We start from the raw sequence: 23,814 nt of genomic DNA on the forward strand, positions 1-23,814 counted from the left end.
GCTAGTAAAAGCCAAGCATTGGCAAAGGGAGTCCGTTTGGTGCATGATTTGACAGGAACTCAAGCATAAGAATCAATTTAGGGAGTGAATTTTGACTTGTAAATAGGGCAAAATGTGCATATTAAAATATAAACATCTTTTAAATGCCAAGGGCTTTTCCAAAAACCTGACGAAAAACCCAGCAAACCAGTGCCTAGAGGGGGCTCACCCAAATAAGCAGCCAATGGGTGAAAGCATCAGACCTATTTCTGTGTGTAGTTTTACTCTGGCAGATAGAAAGCTTGTAGGCCAGATGTAAAAGGGACACAACTAGTCTCTTCAACCATTTCTAGAACTGGTTACTAGCAAAAACGTAACCTCAAGCCATATAGAGAAAGAGTTGCAAAGCTGAAAATGACAATCAAGTTTTATTCTGTAACATTTCAAGATCCAGTTGGAAGGTATGTAATCTTTGTAGGTGTATTTGTCAGAGTTACATGAAAGCCCAGCTGCTCCAGCCAGGCACAGCCAATAATGCTCAACTGCCAAATGACCCTCAACCACTTCAGAAGACTGACATGTCATCATTAGAATGTCCTGCAGTCACGGTTGTCTGTGCATGGTTGGGGTTAAGCTGCACACAACATGACACATATCCTTTCCTAACAGCAGATAATTATAAAATCTAATATACATCTAGGTGGAGTATAACACAAATGAAACAAAAGGCAAAATGATAAGTGGGAGGGTAAACAGGATGGAACTTCGGGAAAAGGTTTCCCCAAAGAAAGACACAAATGCACTTAAAATACTTTAAATACTTAGGGGGTCATTAGGATGGTGGGCGGACTTTGCCCGCCCGCCATCCTGACGGGGATTGGGACCGCCCGCCATAAGGGCGGGGGTCCTGTGGGGGGCATTAGGATGTGCCCGCCACAGTGGCGGGCACATCCAGCATTTCTAGCATTGTGGCGGGCGGTGCTCTCAGCACGGCCCGCCACAATGCTAGAAATGCATTTCAGCATTTGCATAAACAAAGCGGCAGGCACCGCGCGGTGCCTGCCGCTTTGTTCATGCAAATGTGGGGGGGGGTACCACAGGTACCCCCCGTGTGCAGCCCCCACCCCTCCTTCACTATGGGGGCCCGCAGGGGGCCCCCAGAGTGAAGACCGCATGCCTTTCCGAAAGGCATTGTAAAATGCCCATTGTAATATGGCTGGCGGTGTCTGATAGACACCGCCACCATATTATTCCTTTTCCGCCCCGGCCGCAAGGCGACCGGGGTGGAAAAGCGGCGGATGGTCTTTCCGTCGCCGAGGTCCCCCCGCCATACTAATATGGCGAAGGGGGAAAACGAGTGAGGATGTCGGGCGGGTTGCCCCCGCCAGGCTGGCAGTGGCTACTGCCAGCCTGGCGAGGGCAATCCGCCCGACATCCTAATGGGCCCCTATATGAGGGAAATATACCAATAAGCAAGTGGGAAAAAACACATGCATAGTACATACATTTAGGCTCATATAAAAGTATAGGCATCTATTCTTTCTTCTTTTTTCCCATTAGATTTACAGTTTGGATTGCTTCAATAACAAACATACTCCACTAAATATGCAGGAAATGTTCTTGTCCTTATCCCCCATCCAACCTCCTTTATCTCCCGCACATATTCCTTGTGTTAAATCTCATACTGAACCTCATTATCCAACAATGCATCTGGCAACCCTGATATCTGATTCTTTATAGACACATTATTCTCATTATTTACCTTTTGATACAAAGCCACTATTCGTAAATTCCAGGTCTGACCATTTTCGAATTTGACCCAGTTGCCACCAACTTTATTTACTTCCGGTCCTGTGAATATGTACAAACCATTGTTAAATCCTCTCAGTTTGACCTTGACCCAGTCTCCTGCTTGTACTCTTACCGTACTTGCCCCCCCCTTTTCTCTGACTTTTGCCAGCATCCATGATGGTATCATCTTGGGGCCCAGTAGTCTAGCTCTCATCATTTCAAATGGACTCTTACCAGTTCCAAAATGGACAGTTGTGCGATGCAACCACAACATTTCTTTCACAGCCTTCTGCACCAGGACTCCAAGTTGCATGGTACCTTTGACCATCTTGTTTATTCTCTCAAACATCCCATTACCTTGTGGATTTTACAAGGAAGTACATGCATGCCTTATTCCCAGTTTTTTAAAGAAAGTAACCATCTCTATGGAAGTTAATTTTGTGCCATTGTCACTAAGGATCACAGTAGGAATCCCCTCACATTGAAACACTTCACTCAACACTTTGATGGTTGCCTTAGTGGTAATAGATCTCATGAACACCACCTCCACCCACCTAGACTTTTCATCCACCAACACAGCGGCATACCTTTCATGTTCCCGCAAACACATAAATGGTCCTATAAATTCTTTGCAAACTTTCTCACAAACATTCTCTGCCTCTCCCACATGTTGACTTTCAAGAACTTTACCCACCCCTAAACGTAACTTCTTTTCTGAATCTTTGCAGTTTTGACAATTCTCCACTCAGTCTGTTACTTACTTATCTATGAGTGGCCACCAAAATCTTACTTTCACCCTCCTGATGGTGAGTGAATGTCGTAGATGTCCCCTCATTTGCTAACTTTATACATTTGTGCTATGCAAACAAACGATGGATGGAATGCTAAATAAATCATACATTCACCCCCAGTCAAGAGATCTGCGTTAAATCCATTGTTCTTTTGCTCACCATGCCACCCCAGTTTAGACCCAGCCAAATGCAAATCAGTCTTGACCCTGTTCCTCATGGGAACAGTCCAGCCCAAGCCGCCAAGCCAGGTCCTTCCTGAGCTGGGAATAATGATCCTGGGACTGGTTTCAGTGTATTACTCACATCAGCTATGTTAGCTTGAATCCAGTGGCACAGTGAGCAAGTGATCCATGCCTGGGCATTCCCATCCCACTTGAGGCGAAAAGTGCTACGCAAACAAATTATGGACGGAATGCTGACTACATCATAAATTCAGCCCCTGTTAAGAGATCAGTGTTAAAACCATCGTAAATTTGCTCACCATGCCACCCCATCTCACTGTGCCATTGGATTCAAGCTAGCGAGGCTGATGAGGGGTGAAACCCCACAACCGGTCCAGGATGCTTGTTTCCAGTGTAGGGGTGACCTGGCTTGGTAGTTTGTGCTTGCCTTTCCCATGAGGAAGAAGGTCAAGACTGATTTGCATATAGCTGGGTCCAAACCGGGATGGCATGGTGAGCAAAAGAACAATGGATTAAACCCAGATCTTTGTGACTGGGGGTGAATGTTTGCATTGTTCAGCATTCCGTCCATCATTTGTTCCTTTTGCATTTGTCGCCCTAAGTGGGAAGGGTATGCCCAGACGTGGGTCCCATGCTCACTGCGCCACTGGATTCAAGCTAGCCTGGTTGATGAGGGATGAAACCCTGAATCCCGTCTAGGATACTTGTTTCCAGTCCAGAGAGGACCTGGCTTGGCAGTTCGGGCTGGACTGTTCCCATGAGTAGCAGGGTCAGGACTGATTTGCATATGGCTGGGTCTAATCTGGGGTGGCATAGTAAGCAAAGGAACAATAGATTCAACCCACATCGCTTGACTGGGGGTTAATGTTTTGATTTGTTCAACATTTCGTCTATCATTTGCATGTCCTTTGCTTTATAAATTTGTCATGGACTGACACAGGTGGTACAACGTGTTCTCCCCGTTTAAGTTAGCCAATCACCCTGGACTTACAATTCATCTTTCACTTGAAAAAACGGGGTCACACCTACTTGAATTGTACTATCCCTCCTCTCATCACCTGAAATATTTCTCACTACACCCTTAAGTGTGTTGTCACTCTTCATAGCTTTAATCCAATCCTGCTTGGAAATGGAATTTTCTAAACCTTCCGTGACATCATCCACATTGGCAACTACTTCCTCACATTGAAAGTCGATCTTGCTACTCTGTGATCAGGTAGCCTGGAGAGGCAATTAACCATGGTGTTTTTCCAACCCGGTTTATACTGGACACTAAGGGGCCGATTCACAGAACTAATCTGAGATAAAATCCTAAACTTACTACTTTTAGTATTCACCGAAGGCATTCAGTAGTAGTAAAATTAGGACTCCTAACTTTACTACTACTAAACTGAGATAAAATCCTAAACTTCCTACTTTTGGTATTCACAGAAGGCATTTCGAAGTAGTAATGTTAGGACTCCTAACTTTACTACTACCAAATGTCTTTTGTGAATACCAAAAGTCGTAAAGTTAGGATTTTGTCTTAGTTTAGTAGTAGGGAAGTTAGGTGTCCTAACTTTAACACTACTAAATGCCTTCTGTGAATGACAAAAGTAGTAAGTTCAGGATTTTAGCTCAGATTAGTTCTGCGAATCAGCCCCTACATTTGTATTCTTGTAATTTAATAGCTAAGTGAGTAGACCTTCCTGAACAGAGTGAATGCTCTTCCCCATAAAAATACACCGAAATTTTGAGTTGCTCATGCTGCTTCCAATGCATCATGTTCTATGACCGAATACCTTCATCCCGTTTCAGTCAAAGAACGTGTGGCACATGCCACTCTTTTTTCCACCCGGTCATATTTCTGAGACAACACAGATCCAATACCAGCATCACTGGTATATGCAGTCACCACTATTTTTTGTCCAGTTTTGAAAAGTACAAGGACCGCTGCCTGAGTTATGTCATCCTTAATCCTTGTGAATGCTTCCTGTTGTGCTCTGTCCTACTCATACCTTTTCACCTTACTTAATAACTCCCTCAAGGTTTCAGTTTTTCCTGCAAAACCCCACACAAACTTAGAGTAGTACTCGACTAGCCCCTTACAGGACCTTAATTGATCGCTATCACCTGGTGTCTGCACATTTTCAATAGCACTCACTAGGTTCATTTTGGGCTTTATACTATCAATGGCAGTGTGGTAACCAAGATAATCGACTTCCTACTCTCCAAATACACATTTTTCCTTTCTCAAAGTGAATCCAGTTTCACCAATTCTTCTTAACACTTCATCCAGCATGCAGTTATGTTCAACCTCATTGTTCCCGAAAACCAGGATATCATCCTGAAAAAACACGCTGTTTTCCAATCCTCTAAATATTTTTGTAATGAGACGCTGAAAAGCACTAGCCGCCAAGCATAATCCAAAGGGTAATCTATTAAATTGGAAAGTTCCTTCTGATGTTATGAATGAAGTAAAGTGTTTACTACTTGGATGGAGTTTTACCTGGTGATATGCACTTCTTAGATCAAGTTTTAAGAAAAATTTCCCCCCTGTTAGCATCATAATTATCTTATTTATATTGGACAAAGGAAAACTGTCCATGATCACACTGTCATGCAGGTTGAGCAAGTCAACACAAAAATGAAAAGAACCATCTGCCTTCTTCGTAATCAACACTGGCGCTAGCCATTCCGTGGCTTGCACCGGTACTATAACCTCTTCGTCCAACGATTGTTATATTATTTCTTTGACTTTGGCACATGCCGGCATCAGTATTTTCCTTGGTACAAGTTTAACTGGGACAACATTTCTCTTAAGTTTAATTTCATGCATGAAACCCTGTGCTCCCGCCAACTTTTCCTCAAACATCATTGCATTTTTGCTTAAGATGGTCGTCAACTCACCTACTTCATCCACCTTAAACATATTTACTGCTCAAGGATCCCCTTCATATGTAACTCGTACTGATGTGTCCAACCCAAAAGGTGGGCCCCATCTGGGTCAACATACACTTTAGCTTTTGTGCATCTTCCTGCAAACTTAATGGAGGTTATGATAAATCCCAACACTCCAATATTACACCCTTGATAACCCTTCAATACAACATCCATAGGTGCCAACACCCCTCCTTGCTCATCATATAACCACTTAGGTATTATGGTATAGAGTGATCCAGTGTGAACCATCAATGAAATTATCTTTCCATCAACTTCAAAATGGGTTGTTTTCTTTTTTTCCATTCACTCCTCCTCTTCTTCTCTCTTCATTACTAATACTCTATGTTAGTTTTTTCTCTACAAAAGCTTTATTCCTTTCACTTGCTTTCCACATGCGTGCATAATGTCCGTTCCTCCCACATTTTTGACACTCCTTGCTTTTTTCGAATCAATTCCTTGAGTCTGCCAAATGAAATTTACTGCCACACCTGTGACATACTCATAGCCCAACTCTTCCAGGGATATTGATAGGACCTTTAGTGTTTTTATCTTTACTAAAGCTTTCTCGTCCTAAATGTGTTTTACTCTTTACAATATTTACTGACTGTGTGTCATCTTGCATCAGTACCACTTCTGCAACTTTTGCTTGAGAAATTATTTTAATTTCTCTCATACATTTCTCTGACTGATTACTACTGGACTTTCACAAGACTCTAATCCAGGCCCTGATAATCAGCCGCCTGGACAACAGAAACTCGCTTGTGGTAGCATCTAATGCATCTCTTCATGCAAAGATGCAGGTAGTTCAAAACACTGCAGCCCAACTGGTTAATAAACAGGCACAGGGTACCCCATCTGTCCCTCTGCTCAGAGCCTTACAGTGGCTTCCCACAAAGAAGAGAGCATTCTTAAAGCTCCTCTGCATAAAGCTTTGGCAGGTAAGGGGCCCAAATACCTACAGGACAAACTGCCACCTTATCGTCTGACGGGCCTTTACCTATCTGGTTTGCACCACTGGAACAAACTTCCCTATGCCATTGAGTTTGTAATGGTTTTGCAGGCTTCAAAAAATAACTTAAAACCTGGATTTTTTAAATGGCTGCTTCTATAATTTCCGTTACCTCAGAGCCAAGATGCCCCTTCGGGGTCGAGTTGTGTACTATATCAAATACTCAGTAACATTGCTAGAAATGATGGAAATTATTGGGGGGAATATTCCAGGTTTATTGATTTTAGGTAGTACATATGTTCATGGAAACCTTGAATGGTGAACTCATAGATATTAGTGTTCCTGATCAGTCCTTAAGTATGCCAATCTGTAAGTCTGACATTGATGTATTGTTGAATATCCACGATAAAATTAATATTCAGTTTTTCATAGCAGGCCATATCTTGTAGCTGCATGTTAATCTCGTCCATATAGTTAGTTTTGTTCATAAGAACAATTTTCCCCTCGTTGTCGGCCTCCCGTTCGACTATGCTTGAATTGTCCTTCAGTGCATTCAGAATCTCTCTATCCTTTATAGTCATATATGAGCCATGTACACATCTATTACCATTACAATGCAAGTCCTCAATGTTATGCAAATCTAAAGTTACTTTATGGTAAAATTCATCCATAACTGTGTCATGCACACTAGGCGGCATGGATTTGGATGACGGTCTCAGGCCACTATAATCGGTCAGATCTTCCTGTACATCAAGTTCACTTGCTATTTGCACTAGGTCACCCACATCATGAGCTTCATTCAGAGATGCAATTACAAGTATACTATTAATATTATAAGTTGAAAAGGTAGAGTCCTGTGAAGTACACAAAGTGGCATGCGGCTTACAAAGATGTTGCACACTAGTGGAAATAATACATCAGAAGACTGCAACCTTATTCATTTAAATTGTATTTATTATTTACTCTAGGTTCTTGTCTCGGACCACTTTTGTAATGTTTTGAATTCCACAGACTTTACCAACATAAAGACTGTGAAACTTTTTTATATAATCATCAAAAGTCTGGGATTGCCACAAACGTGTGCTTTGAATAGGTAGCTATTTTATTCTGCGTCATTGCTCATCACATTGGTCTCCAAGCACAAGGCACAGATCTAATACAAATTCTCTATTAATAAATCACTTGAAAATCCTACTGTTGATTTATTACAGGAACATTGTGCTTGCATATTCATTTCTGAATCTGTGCATTCCACTGCACACGCTGTTATTGGATTGACAACTATTAGCGTACTTTTTTAGATCATCATTGCTTGTGGAAGCAAGGAATAAGGTATATGACTATTTGGTGGTGTGGATGTCTCACGTAGTAGTAATTGGACTTTCCTTTATGTAATACATAGCTAATCATACTCTATGACCTTGTTTTCTAACCGGATAACACTGGTTGATCCCCTATCCTCACATGTAAGATTTCTGGTATAAGCCTTGATACATTGTGCACATTTGACTTCTGATATCTGGCCTCATCCTAATAAGAATATGTAATACAGCAATGTGATGCTTCTGTATGTACATGTTTTGCACAGCCAATTCAGGCAAATGACTGCAAGTTGATCACTGCTCTTGTTTAGTTGAACAAATTCACTTAGTGGTGATGAGATACTTGATTGAACCATGTACCCATGATTGTGTCAATACATTTAGTACTGTTTATAGTTTGTAATGTCTCCGTGTTTATTGTATGTGGATGATTTGAAATAAAGAAACCTCTGTATTTATTATGTGTTTTGTAGCCCTCAAGAAGTCCTTTTGGACAAAATGTGTTGACTGCAGTAAAATCGGAGAAGAAAAATAAATGTTTTAAATGGAAAAATCATCTGAATCTGTTTTTTCATGAAAAAGGTTCTGGGAGTCTGTGGATCTTGCAGCTTAACCCCTTGCCTGCGGGGCTAATTCCCCCACTGTGCTGGGTGGCGCGCACAGTGCCCCGGTGCTCTTGATGAGCTCAGATCTGAGCTCGTCACGGCCACACCCGTTTCTTTAGAACGCTCAGCATAGCAGGGGAATTACCCCACGTGCGAGCGTTGCGGCCGTTATGACGAGCTCAGCTCGTCATGAGCACACGGCCACCATGGCTCATGACGAGCTGAGCTCGTCATGAGCATGGGAGGGGTTAAATTTGAAAGCACACTGGTTTCATTACCAAACATATAGGTCTTATGTCCGTGCTGAGTCACTTTTTCGTTAACTTATTGGAGAGTCTCTCCTGGTTTTGAAGCCTAAGACGGCTGGTCTACAAGCCGCTAGCACCACTATGTTCTGAAATGAAATTAAATGAAATATGGGTTTTTGTAGAGCGTGTGTTTGCCGTGGCGTCTTAGCGCTTACTGCCATAGGGTACAGTCGGAGAATAAGCCAGCTGGTTATGTACAGGTAAATAGCCAGGTTTTTAGATCCTTCCTAAACTGGAGTAAGTTGGTTTGGGTTCTAAGATGCAAGGGCATGGAATTCCATAGCTTTGGGGCTAAGTGTCGGAAGCTTCTACCGCCCCATTTCAGCGTCTTTACTATTCTGAGTAATAATTTACCCACTAGTGTAATGAGTACGGTATCCTTGTGCCTCAGCATCTCCTTTGTACATCACTTGAGCTGCACAGCAGACTGTATGCTAGTGTGCATTGTGGCAATGATCACCAAGGGAGCCTGGTTTTCAAAATCCCCTGACCTTCCTCCCTGTTGCTGCATGGGGGAAAGCAATGGACAGCTGAGCAAAAAACAATAGAATCTTTTTATAAGGCTAGAGAATGCCCTTGTAAATATCGCAAGATAAGAGGAACTCCAGGTCCGCCAGAAACCTCCTGCTCCAACCTGCCTCCTTTAAAAAAAAAAAGAACATACAACAGGGCGTTCATCGGAGTAGCACCAAGAATTTGGAACTCTCTCCCGCCTTCCATCAGGAAAATACCTCTTCTAGCACGCTTCAAAAATGAGACCAAAACCTTCCTCATGGGTAAATTCCTCGCCTAAGGCCTGCCCGCAACCACCTCACTGAGCGGGACTACTCTATGACTACCGCTTTCCCATATCACCAACTGCCCACAGCGAGACCATAGGAACCTTTGTTTTTGCTTCTGACTCTGAAGATGATTGTAACCATATATGTTGATCTTGTTTGTCCCTGCACTTTAAACATCTTGCTTGTTCAACAATGTATACCCTCACGGGTCATGTTCGCGCTCTATAAAACACAAAAATAAATGGAGGGAATAATACAGACTAATGAAAAATTAACATGCTTGGATGCTTTTTCCACTTACCGTTTAGATTACCTTCTTTATTGTGATTGCATTGTGTACCTTTTTTACTCTTAATGTTGTGTTTTTACAAATAATAAAATGTGGTTTATAAAAAAAACTATTTCAGGGACACTTTCTAAAGGAGACGCACATTACTTGATCTTCCTGGAACAAAGTGGTAAGACCCTGTCAAGTGTGTGAATAGCTTCCCACATCCCACACCAATAGTACACAACCTGGAATTTCCTACTGGTATCCCAGATTGGGGAATTTGTGATGTCAGCCCTCAACATTTGGAGCATTGTTCGTAAGAGAGTCTTAATGAATTTTAAGCAATGTGCTCATGAAACACAGTTTGGCCGTAAGGGTTTATACATACTAATACAATTACTTCATTGGGCTCACCACAACAGTGTACAACATGTGGCAAATAGGAATGCTACAGCTAGGGAAGATCTATCTAGGGAAATGTCCAATTGACAGGCAATTTCCCAATATATTGTATTATAAATGTGGGTCAGGCTTACCACACATTGACTTAAATAAAGCAGTTGTCAACAGACCTTCAAGCTGGCATCTCAGATAGCTTTGGATCATTGTTTGGCAAGGGCAGCTAAATCATCTACTTGTACACAGTTAAAGGAAAATGTATACAAGGTGATGCTACATTGGTGCCTAATGCCAGTTGGAATGTGTTATGCCCTGCATAGGTTACTTATATTGTGTAGTTTTCTATTCTCCTGTTGCACAGGCAGTGGGTGTGTTTAGAGTAGAATGTTGGGAATACAGTGATGCATGGAATGTTGGGTGCCTGGTGACTGAGGAAAGACAGTCAGAAATTGACTGAGCAGCAGGCAGGATGCTCCTGGTGGGGTTGCTGTTGCATGAGACTAAGGGCTGACTACCAGACTGACCTACATCACCATCACCTGTCTACCTGGACTACCTGTACTTGTATACCATCTTGATGTACTTGGCCCAGCTACTGAATAAAGGTACTTATGAACTCTACTCGGCTACCAGCATTTACTTGTGTCACAGGACACAACAGAATGTGGTCAGTTTTTGGTTCCCTGATGTTTGTTTAAAGGAGAGTGGGGGCCTGGGGACTGGTCTACACCTACACAAGAGGTAGATATGTGAGCACACTAAAGGATTTTGGATAATGATTTTGTCTCTGATTAAAGATATCATGATGATATAGTTACAGTTTTGTGTGGACCAGGAGGTAATATACTCATCTTTTCTGAACAGCAAGTTGATCTCCCTTTTATTAATGGCAGCTAAGTTGATGACTACCCAAAGATGGAAAGTTCCAGACCTTCTGATTACTAAGTTATGGTGGAGCATTTATATGTCACGGAGAAAATTTGTGCACGTGTCAGAGGCCAAATGGTCTGGTGTGAGAAAGCATGGACTCCCTTTCACACATGTATCAAAGTGCAAACCTCAGGAATGCACTTATCCCCTTCGCCACAACTGATAAATACAGGGGGTGATGGTCTTACTGTGCACCCTGACAGATACTCTGAATTGGTCAGACATATGGAGGCTAATTATTATGCAATTACTCTTGACTTGCAATCCAAATGCTAGTGGCAAGATCAAAACCTTACACGATGTACTGAACTCTACTGGATGAAAGAGAGAATATACAGATCTTTATGTATATCACTGATTGCTATAACCACAATGCTTATTTCAGCTTCACCCAATATGTAAAAATGTTAAACAAGGTTGTTTAAAAATTATTGGGGTTCACCACACCATTGCATATTGTACATTGTACTAAGCGTAAACTTGGAGAATTGACCAATGGTGGGAAAACAGTCTGAAAAGCTTTTTTCGACTTTTGTGAAGTCTCAGAAGTAGGTCTAGGACAGGCATGGTGCAGTTGTACTCTTAGAATTATCATTATTTCATCAATGTTGTAAGAAAGTCAAAGGGAAAAATCTATTTCATAGCAAGAATATGAGCTTGTAAGATGAGCAGAAATAGACAAGGTAGAGAACAGTCAAAATGTCAGTCGAACAGAACCTGGAATAATCTGAAGAATAGTCTTCAGAAGAAGACAAATTCTGAAAAACCTTCACAATAGAAAAAGATACAAATATAGTATCTGTTTATATAGTGGGTCTACCAACCAGAGGTGAAAATACTTCCTGGCTGTTTTGAGTCTCAGTGCTGACAGATTATTAGCTCCTTTTATAATGAAAGTCCAGGAAGGCCTCCTTCAGGAAGAAGAATCGGTGTAGCAGGATTTTCAGGAGTCCATTTTGGCTTAGGAAGCTTCTACAGAATAATCCCTCATTGCTTATCTTGCATGGGGCGTATTAAATTCCCATATTAAGAAAAAAAAGATACCAAAAAGCAGACTGAACAGGGAAAGCCCATCTGAGGCGTGGAATAGCAGGCACCCTAATAGCCACAGAACACTCTGACAGTGCACTGCAAGTCATAGATTTAGGTTGGAACTAGGTAAACAGACCCAAAGCCCTACACGATACAGCTGCACAGACCACAGCAGAGTATCACTGAACAGTGGGTGGAGGCAAGTTTTATAGTAGCAGGTAAGGAAGGTCCGTGGTCTGCCATCTAAACACAAACCTTGTGTAACCGCTTGGCAATGAGCGGGTTCATGGGGGAACCGATGCTCAACTCATCTTGTTCTTGTGTATAGCTGAAGAATATTATATTGACTGTTTACTGTACCAGTTCAATACCATTCTGTCTTTATATTCCTGTTGTTGATTGATGGGACAAATTAATACTGTTTTCTGCTATTGAATACTGCTATGGATATATACTATGGTACACAGCTGCACATTTCTCCCCTTTACTTTGATGTTTCTTACACCATGGGGCCCATGCTGTTCTTTTTTGGTGGGTCATTTTTGCTTCGAACTAAACTTAGTATAACATGCTTGAATGTAGCAGAAGTCTCCACTTAAAGCCTGGTATTTTGATTTGTGATACATTATTTATGATGCAAAATGTTAACTTATAGGATTGCAAATTATATTTCTGGTATTTTGTTCTCATTTGAGGATTCATTCTTACAAATTATGATTATTTTCTGTATTTTAGGTGCAAATGAACATCATCACAAATTGGCCAGCAGCTACAAAATTATGACTTGGTCGGCTGGAGAGGAATTGGAAACAGCATTCAATAAAGCATTTGCAGAGCACCAAAACACATTTTTAGAAGGAAGGTACAGAAGGCCGTGAAAAATGCAATTGATATAATATTTAGAATATTATATAAACCAATGAATGCTTATTTACCTATACTGTCGACACACAGTAGTGTACCTGTTGAAAATAGCTACTTTTGGATTTTGTAGATGACTTTACAGCAATAACAAATGCATCAAGGGATTTTTGCTGGAAGAAGGAATGTAGTGTGGTGAATATCTAGCAGAATAGTAATCATTATTTTAGTGGGGGATTACTGGTGGTGGGAAATGTGCACATGTTCACTGAAATCGTCAACATTTTGACTTGATCAGTTAGGATCCATGTTTGAGAATAAGGTCTATAGAAGTAGTCTACCCTGCTTCTGTTAGGTGGAGTTCAATGTGGTGATAGGATGATCAGTGAAGCACATTGATGCGTAGATGAGATCTGAGATGAGGTTCCTCTTGTGATGATAAGATGAGCAGTCGTGGAAACTGATATATAGGTGCACTTTTCTACGAATTTGTGTGATGCAGTTCCTTAATGTGATGCGGTGCCTATTAGTGGGGAAGGATGTACAGATGCATACTGCCTTCTATGTGTGAGAATAATCTGAGTATATGGGATGGAAATCTCAGTGTGATAATCAGATGACTTGTATGCAAATTAGAGAATGGTTTGTAGGGCTGGCCTCTACCCTCAAAATTGAATGCATTAGATAAGATTCCATGCAATAGGTTGTACTGCTGCCCGCCTGCCCTATTGGAATGGAGGAACTTGGGGCCACATTTATGTGGAATTGGTGATGGGTAGCACCCCAAGTACTGTACTGACAATACCAATGTGAAAAGGCAGGAATTCACCATATTTGTAAAATACCCCTGCGCTGGCGTACAATTTGCTGCCTAGGGCAAACTTAGGCACCCTTGCACCATGTTGCAAGGTTGCCTCCATTGCAGGCACCTTTGCATGGTAGCATGTTCTTCTTTCAATGTTTGCTGCAGAGGCGGCACACATCGAAAGTGATAAAAATAAGGAGAAATAGAAATACTTCTCCTCATTACGCCTGCTCTGGGGAGGGGTAAGGCTTTGATGCTGCCCCAGGTCTACGTGATTAAGTAAATCTGGGGTAGCATTAAAATCCATGGGTACTGCGTGGGAAAACCTACTGCAACGCCCATTAAAAACCTCTTTGATGTGCAGTAAAGGAAGGTAGCAACTTGCCCTGCTTCATCATACTTCATATCTATGAAGCCATGCAAAGCCACCCATACATGACTGAGTGGCTTACGCCGCCAGAGCATCAAAGCAAGTGAAGCTTCTGCGGCGCAAGCCTCTTTTAAATCAGCCTTTTTATATACAAGGTCCGGTCCCTTCGCTTGTGTGAGCCCCAAATTTTAGGCATGTGAAGAAAATTATGTGAGATGAGTAAAAAAAAAATGTCTTCTATTTTCAGCGGTCATTGTTTTCAATGAAAATGTTTTGTATGATCTTTAGGTGAATCCCATGTTGTATAAAGAAAAGATGATGGACGAAATGCTGATCAAATCAAACATTCACACCCAGTCACAGATCTGGGTTAAATCCATAACTTGTTTGCTCGCCATGCAATTCCATGTTCAGCATTCCATCCATCATCTTTTCTTTTTGCCTTTATTGCCCTAAGTGGGAAGGATATGACCAGACGAGGGTTCCAGGCTTGCTGTGCCTTTAGATTCAAGCTAGCCTGGCTGATGAAGTTGAATACCCCAAACCCGGTCCCAGAATGATTGCTTACAGTTGAAGCAGGACCTTGCCTGCCAGTTTGAGCAGGAGTGTTCCAATGGGGAGCAGGGTCAAGAGTGATTTGTATATTGCCGGGTGAAAACTGGGGTGGCATCTTGGGAAACAAAATGATGGATTGGGATGCTGCGCTGAGAGATCACCAGTGACTTAGATTAATTCAAGCATGCCTTCTATCACCTTGTTGTTTCACATTTGCAGCCATAAGTGCGCCGGGTATGCCCAGACGTCCTAGGCTCAATGTGCCACTGAATTTAAGCTAGTCTTGCTCGTGACAGATTTTACCATAAAACCAGTTCTCTTAGTTATGGTTGAGGAAGGACCTGATATGGCAGTTCAGGCTAGATTGTTACCATTAGGAGCAGGGTCAAGACTGATTTGCTTACGGCTGGTTTCAAACTCGGGTGGCATGGTGTACAACAAATGATTGATTGGGATGCAGCCTGAGCTATCGACAGTGGCTGAGAGGTATTCAAGCATGACATCCATCACCTTGTTGTTTTTGCATTTGCTGCCTAAGTGCGCTGGGTATGCCCAGATGTGGGTCCGGGGCTCACTGTGCCACTGAATTCAAACTAGCCTGGCTGATGAGGGGTGATACAAAACATGTGTATGATACATAACAATACTAATGAGGCTATTCTAAACAGTGATACATTGTAGGTTCCATTCTTAACCATCACATTAAATTAAATAGCAGTAATATTTTTATTCCATTTCAAATCTGCAAATGTGTCAATTTAAATTTAGCAAGTGATGACGTATTTTATTCTGAAAGAGAAGCAAAACTCAAGGAGATGTTTTGAAGACATATTTGAATAGATTATTTCTTTAGGAATCATACGTGGCCTGAACAAGTTATCCGTGTACTGAATTTGCCAAATGTAATTCCTCTTATACATTTCACATTGATATTTTCCTTCCAATATGTGTAGCCTTGTTCTAGAAATGGTAATCAAAATCTTTGTAAATTTTTCTGTTTATTGGAAATAAAATGCAAAGTGGTCTGATCTGTCACCACTATTAAATTAGGTAAATCTTTTCAGAACATTTCTCGGCCTGTTAGCTGGAGTGGTCTAGCAATTTTTCCACTGCATAAAATTCCATATTTCCTTACTGCTGTTTGATTGAGTAATGTAATGGTGTCTATCATGATGGAACAGATTGGCTCCTGATGATTATTTGCATCAAGATGCTGTTCTCTATTGCCAAATCAAGTCAGTCATCATTAGTTGTTTAACAGCATTTCTGTACCTTACCCTTGCAAAAGGACCTGGAGTGTCCATGAAATTCTCAAAAAATAAGGAATGAAAACTTGTCTATATTGCTCAGAATTTCATAATGCACCTTTTTCCAAAGAACACCATAAAGCAAAGTAAATGAAGAGATGCTGACAGCATGGTAGTTCCTATGAGTAGCAGAATGCAGCTGCAATTCCCAAACCACAGCACTCAGTGTTAAACTTACAGCAGGATAGTGGCCATTCCTCTCTAGCAAAATGATGATCAACATTGTAAACTACAAAAAGTATTGATGATATTGCAACAGAGATTCAAATGTTGGACCGCAGTGGTTGAATTTACTTATTACAACCCAAAAACAGGTGAGAGTCTATCTACTGTAGGTAGAGCATCCTCACCGGCCATCCTAATGTGGCTGGCGGTGTCTGATAGAAACCGTCACCATATCAGGCCTTTTCCGCCGCGGTCGCAAGCCGACCACGGCGGAAAAGCGGCGGACGGTCTTACTCTCCGCCACGGCCCCCCCGCCATCGTAATATGTCGGGGGAAGAAAGGTGGCGGACGGGCAGGGATGGCGGACGGATCGCCACCGCCTGCATGGCAGTGGCGAACTGTCTGCCATCCTAATGGACCCCTTTGTTTTTACCACATCTGAAAAATATCATTTAGGGGCCGATTCTGATTTGGTAAAATCCCCTACAAATAGCCGCACGGAGCATATATACCGTACGAATCGTACACATTAAACGTCCCCGTACGTACGATGAAGTACGATCCGAACCCAAAGCAGATCTCCATACGAATCGTACGAAAGACCATACGACTTAAGAATCCGTACAAATCACATTCGGAACATGCAGTACGCGACGTCCGTACGGATTGAAGCAGCTTTTTCTGACGGAGCAAGTACGATTCATTTTTTTAACACTCCGTACGACTCTTTTTCTACAGGAGCTCAAAACGTCCGTAAAAGCAGATTTCGACTCAAACCACGTACGAAACGGACCCCCCGGGTACACGAGTACACCCCATGATTACAGGGGTACGGTGCGTAGGGGTACGGTGCATACCCCCATGATTGCAGGGGTACGGTGCTTAGGGTTACTGTGCATAGGTGTACGGAGCATAGGGGTACGGTGCATAGGTGTACGGTGCGTAGGGGTACTGTGCATAGGTGTACGGTGCGTAGGGGTATGGTGCATAGGTGTACGATACGTAGGGGTACAGTGCATAGGGGTACGGTGCGTATCCCCATGATTGCAGGGGCATGGTGCGTATGTGATTGTGTGGCTCTCTGTACGAATTGCTCATACGACGTTTTCCGTATGAATCGCGTTCTCGTTCCCCGGTCCGGATCGTACTTGTCGGGTCGTACAGCATGTTTATGATTCGTACGGTTCGCCATGAGGGTCCGTATTGTACGGATTTTCCTTTGCTTTTCGTACGGTTCGCAAAGATTTGCATGTATTTTTTCCTACGGATCGTACTAGGCGATTCAGATGGATTTGTACAATTCGTACGGAAAGTGCTACGAATTCGAATCGTTGTACGGATTAGTTTCCCGAATCAGAATCGACCCCTTAGTATTTGTGTGTTTTAACTTGGGAGCTGCATTGTATAGTTTTTATATTGCACCTTTGTTCTCAGAGGATAATTCCGAAATAAATGTTAAAAGTAAATGTTTTTTTTCATTCTTTTTAGCAGTCTTATTCTGAAATACTTGGGTTCTTTATTTATTGTTCTTGTTATATATATATTTATTCAAAAAAATAAGTATATCATGTAAAATATGTTTCCTATTTTAGCAATATTAATGAAGTCAAAATTATATGTTTCAATATTTTGTGTATGTATTATGATATAAGTGATATTTAATTTCAATATTTGTGTTTTCAAAATTGATAACATTCGATTTTTTTGGCAATAGTTTTATCATTTTTTCACATGTTATTTCTAGTTCAGTATAGGATGGCGATATTTTTGTATTCAATATTATTTTGGCAATATTATGGGCTGTCTATATTGTTTTTCACAATATTCTGTCATGGAACCATAGGATAAGATTCCATCCCTAAGTAAAATATTTCAAAGTGGTATGCAGCATATACATTGACTACTAGAATTGCTTCAGCCTTGCCTCAGGATATCAGTGCCCTGAAGCTTACCTGATCACAACAGGTTGTTCCACCATTATTCAAATCAAGCCCCTCAGTAGACACCAGCAACACTGTTTCAGATTGGCAGCAGTTGTATTTGGACAAACTGTTGAGCTGTAAATATCAGGGGACAAAAACGTTGAGCAAAAGAATATTGTGTTACCAAAATATTGTGATGCAAAAATATCGGTGTCAATAATAATATTTTTTCAAGTAATTATTATTGTTAAGAAGAATATTTTTGGTTAATATTGTTCTCTATAGTAAAGTTATAAAACATATTTTTTATGTATCTTAATAAGTTACTTTTGTGTTATTATTTGTACAATTAAAAATATATACATAGTTTGTAATTCTAAGTGATTTTAATTTGGAATTTAATTGCTAATAGTAATTTATATTGCTGTAGCGGGTTGCTTGGTTTGTAGGGGTGTAGGTGGGGATTCAATTAAGTAATAATGCAATTAATAATTCAGAATTTATTATTGATTATTAATAATGGAAATTGTGTAATAATTATATTTTTGGGTATATATTGGGTGTGGGCTGCAAAGTTTGTAGGGGTACTGGGTGGGAAGTTTATTAAGTAATATATTAATTAATTCAGTAAAAATATATTAATAATGATTAATTAATAATGAATTGACAGAGTATACAAACAAATCAGGGGTGGCGACAGAGAAAAGCGGCTGCGGATTCTCACATCCAGGTACATCATTGATCTAAATACGAGAATGCCATATGGATTGAATAGAGAAGAAGAACTGCCAACCCATATTGGGGTGCAATTACCCCCCAGATTTTGGGATATTTATATTGAATACTGACAGTATATATATCTTGACTCACAGTTTCCCTAGTTACCAAATTTCTTGCTTTATTACTTTATTTTCTTCCCAGTCTTTGACATACATTATTATATATTTGTTCACTTGCTCTCAGGTGTGGGGGGTAGTACCTTGATTTACGATCCTGGATGAATTGTCTTTTCCAGTAAACTATAAGTACACTTGCTCTTATGATATGCAGTTATGGTATCTGCTATTTCCACTTGACTTCTGTCCATTGGTATTGCAGTGAGATAATTTAGGATTATCTTTATTTTAGAATATTCTGCCATTATTTTCGGGACCACCCCCCTGTGAGGATCTATCCTGAGTACTTTTTTCCTTTTATAATTGGGTTTTATTACAATCATTATCTGCACGATACATACACTACCGCGGTATCCATGCTTTATCTATTAGCTATTGAATAACAGCTATAAACACATCTCTCATTACTGTAGATGCATGTGCATACATGATTCCTCTATATTCTATTGCCCCATAGGTAATTGCCGGATGGCCGTTATATAGGGGAAATATTCTTCCGTAAACTTAGGATTCTGTTTAACTTTATGTTTGATATAAACTTATTAAGTTGTGTATAGGTGTATTTTAAATGTATCTGTGCCACACTATGAAATGACAAAGAAATTTTGATGAAATGTATTTATTAAATTAGCACACTAATATTAGTCCAACCATTATATCTGTATTGTTCATGCTGATTTATCGCAACATGTGTTATGCAGCTGTCTTCCTTGGCTATTATCGAGCCGGAGATCCTTGGTACAGGAAGAGGGCGGGACGCAACACGTTCCGTGAATCGCCAGTGAAATGCGATCACAGTAGATGCACATGAGTGATTATTTCATAATTCTTTTAAAGTACTCTTTCCTTTCTTGGTTTAAAATCGTATATATTATTTAGAATTCATTTCCAAATTGGTGAATTGATTTGAGGAATATATCATGTTTAATCATGTTGCACAGTATGTCCATTATGTCTATGATGAAATATTTATTGGCACCGCGATAGCGGAAGTTTGAACTTGACAAAGGCGTTTTGGCTGAAACGCGTTGCTCTTTTTTGCTCCAATAAATTACTTGTGGTGAACATTGGTGTGGCGCCTTCCTTTCCTACCGGATTGAGGACTCTTTGAAAAAAAAAAAATATATATTGTGACCAAGACCTCGCCAGAGGTTGAGACGTGTCTTGTTTGCCAAATAAACCCGTAATATTATCACCCCACACCGAGTGGCTCTCTTGTTCCTGCCTATATATATATTCACTGAAAAAAACATAGGTTTCACACCAGTTATAGTTAGCTGAACAATTTACTCATACAAAACAATTGAAATTCCCACGTTATAGTTAGTTGGACTCACTATAACTCGCGCGCCCGCAATCCACTGCTGATGATGTCACATATTACATCATTCATGACATGGTCAGTGACATCACTGAGGACATTCAGGAAGAGCCTCCTCAGCCCAAGGTCAAGGAGCATTTTATTTGGAAGTTTTTTTCAATACCTGCAGGATTAAAAAAGGTGAATGCTCCTAAAGTGGAATTCAAAATCGGCAAAACTGTGCTTTTCCGAGGAGACCCAAAAAGGAAGTACAGTTTGGCAACTCCACAATGATTCGCCACGTCCAAGGGAGGCACCCCCAGAACTATGCCCGGGAGAGTGTCCGAGACCTGGCACGTAATCCCCCAAGGGATGGTGCCTCTACATCTACTGGAGGAGCCACAACATCAGGGAGAGGACGTGCAGCGGAATTGGAGATGATTCTGAACATTCAGCCTGTTTTTAGTGACATTACTATAAAGTGCAAGCAATGCAATGAAATGCTTTGCTATGGTGAGCAGAGCATCAAGCTCATTGCACGCAGGAGGCAAGAACACCGCTGCCCTCCCCAGCCCTAATTTTTACCCTTTTTTTGCTTCTGTTGAGCAGTTTTGCATTCCCTGTTTTTGTTTTTGTTCAGATAAAAGCCTAAAAAAGAAGAAAAAAAACAGTTCTTTTTAGAACTACCTCCAATTCTCAAAAAAGAGCTGTATTCTTAGCAAATTCAAAAGGAGTAACTGAAGTGGAGTGCAGTGAGAGAGGAAAGGAAAATGAGTGAGAAAGCAAAGAAAGGGACGAGAGGGGAAGGGAAGTGAAGTAGGGGGACTGAAAGAAGGTGAGTGTGGGAGGTGAGTGAGGAGAAGGGGAGTGAACAAGGGGAATAAGGATAAGTGAAGAAAATGTAGTAAAGGAACGGGGGTGTGGAAGGGAAAGAAAAGAGCAGTGATGTTGAGGAAAGAGTGGTGATACAGACTGGATAAAGTGAGTGTGAGACAAGGGGAGTAAGGGAGTTAAGAGACAGAGAAAGTGAAGGAAAAAGTGAGAGTAGAGGACTGAGTGAGGGAGGAAAGTAACAGAAGTGAGGGAGTGTGGCTGAGTTATAGGGAGTGAGCGTGATAGAAGAGGAGTGAAAGACTAAGGGGTCGGAGAGAATGAGGCTAACAGAGAAAGAATGAGGGAAGGGGAGTGTAGAAGTAAGAGGACATAGGGAGTAAGAGAAGGAGTTAGTGAAGTGGAGTAAGGAGAGTAAAGGAAGAGAAAAGAGTGAAGGAGCAAAAGAAGGAAAGAGACAGGAAGGAAAGTAAAGGAGAAGGTTTAAAAAAAGGTGAGTGTGGGAGTATGGCTGAGTTAAACGGAGTGAGCGTGATAGAAGAGGAGTGAGAGACTAAGGGGACGGAGAGAATGAGGCTAACAGAGAAAGAATGAGGGAAGGGGAGTGTAGAAGTAAGAGGACAGAGGGAGTAAGAGAAGGAGTTAATGAAGTGGAGTAAGCAGAGTAAGGGAAGGGAAAAGAGTGAAGGAGCAAAAGAAAGGAAGAGACAGGAAGGAAAATAAAGGAGAAGGTTTGAAAGAAGGTGAGTGTGGGAGTATGGCTATGTTATAGGGAGTGAGTGTGATAGAAGAGGAGTGAGAGACTAAAGGGACGGAGAGAATGAGGCTAACAGAGAGAGAATGAGGGAAGGAAAGTGTAGAACTGACAGGACAGAGGGAGTAAGAGAAGGAGTTAGTGAAGTGGAGTAAAGAGAGTAACCACTCGCGCCACTAAAGAACCCTCCCAGCAGACCCAGAAGCAAGAAGGCATCCTGGTTCACCGACGACCTCAAGGACTCCAAGAAGACCTGCCGCACCCTCGAGAAAGCCTGGCTCCTCGACCGGACCACCGACAACATGACCGCCCTCAAACACGCTACCCGCAAGCACCACCAGCTCATCCGCACCACCAAGAAGAAATCCCTGAAGGAACGACTGGACAACAACGCCCACGACAGCAAAGAGCTCTTCACTATCGTCAAGGAGTTCCCCAACCCCAGCACCGGCACCAACGACATCACTCCGTCACAAGACCTCTGCGACTCCCTCGCCTCGTTCTTCCACCGCAAGATCGCCGACATCTACAACAGCTTCGGCGCCCCACCCACGCACCCAACCGTCGAACCAACGCCCCCCATCGCCACCCTTCGCACCTGGACCACGGTGACCACCGAAGACACAGCCCGCACGATGAACACCATCCACTCCGGATCACCGACCGACCCCTGCCCACACCACATCTTCAACAAGGCCGACTCCACCATCGCACCCCAACTCCGGAAGATCATCAACGCCTCCTTCAACACCGCTACCTTCCCCGAGAGCTGGAAGCACGCCGAGATCAGCGCCCTCCTGAAGAAACCTACAGCGGACCCCACCGATCTCAAAAACTTCCGCCCCATCTCGCTCCTCCCTTTTCCTGCTAAAGTCATCGAGAAGATCGTCAACAGACAGCTGACCGCCTTCCTCGAGACGAACGGATCCCTCGACCCCTCGCAGTCCGGCTTCAGAGCCAACCACAGCACCGAGACCGCCCTCATCGCAGCCACCGACGACATCCGGACCCTGCTTGACAAGGGGGAAACAGTGGCCCTCATCCTCCTGGACCTCTCCGCTGCGTTTGACACGGTCTGCCACCGCACCCTAGTCCAGCGCCTCAGCAACATCGGTATCCAAGAGAAGGCACTGGAGTGGATCATCTCGTTCCTCGCCGGAAGAACACAAAGAGTCCGCCTCCCACCGTTTCGCTCCGAGGCCACCGAAGTCATCTGCGGCGTCCCGCAAGGATCTTCACTCAGCCCCACCCTCTTCAACATCTACATGAAACCTCTCGCAGCCATCGCACACCAGCACAACCTCAACATCATCTCTTACGCCGACGACACCCAGCTGATCCTCTCCCTCACCAGAGACCCCGACACCGCCAGAACCTGCCTACACGAAGGGATGAAAGACGTCGCCGAGTGGATGAAGGACAGCCACCTGAAACTGAACTCGGACAAGACGGAAGTCCTCATCCTGGGATCTTCGCCCTCCGCCTGGAACGAATCCTGGTGGCCCCCAGCCCTGGGCACCGCACCCAAGCCAACCGACCACGCACGCAACCTGGGCTTCATCCTGGACCCCTCCCTCTCGATGACCAGACAAGTCAACGCCATCTCCTCATCGTGCTTCAACACCCTGCATATGCTTTGCAAGATCTTCCACTGGATCCCGACCGAGACCAGGAAGACTGTCACCCAGGCACTCGTCACCAGCCGACTGGCCTACAGAAACGCCCTCTACGCCGGAACCACAGCCAAGCTACAGAAAAGACTCCAGCGCATCCAGAATGCCTCCG

At 42.5% G+C, this 23,814-nt stretch overlaps 1 protein-coding gene across 1 annotated transcript in view; it reads left to right on the plus strand.

The window, feature by feature from the left end:
- Positions 1-23,814, plus strand: part of LOC144819348 (UDP-glucuronosyltransferase 3A1-like) — a 744,338-nt gene that overhangs the window by 148,422 nt on the left and 572,102 nt on the right. The window contains exon 3 of the mRNA XM_078677286.1: positions 12,999-13,125. Within this exon, the coding sequence (XP_078533412.1) occupies positions 12,999-13,125 (127 nt within the window). The remainder of the gene's footprint in view (positions 1-12,998; positions 13,126-23,814) is intronic.

Source organism: Lissotriton helveticus, chromosome 2_1 (genome assembly GCF_964261635.1).
Source record: "Lissotriton helveticus chromosome 2_1, aLisHel1.1, whole genome shotgun sequence".
In the NCBI taxonomy this organism is placed as follows: Eukaryota; Metazoa; Chordata; class Amphibia; order Caudata; family Salamandridae; genus Lissotriton; species Lissotriton helveticus.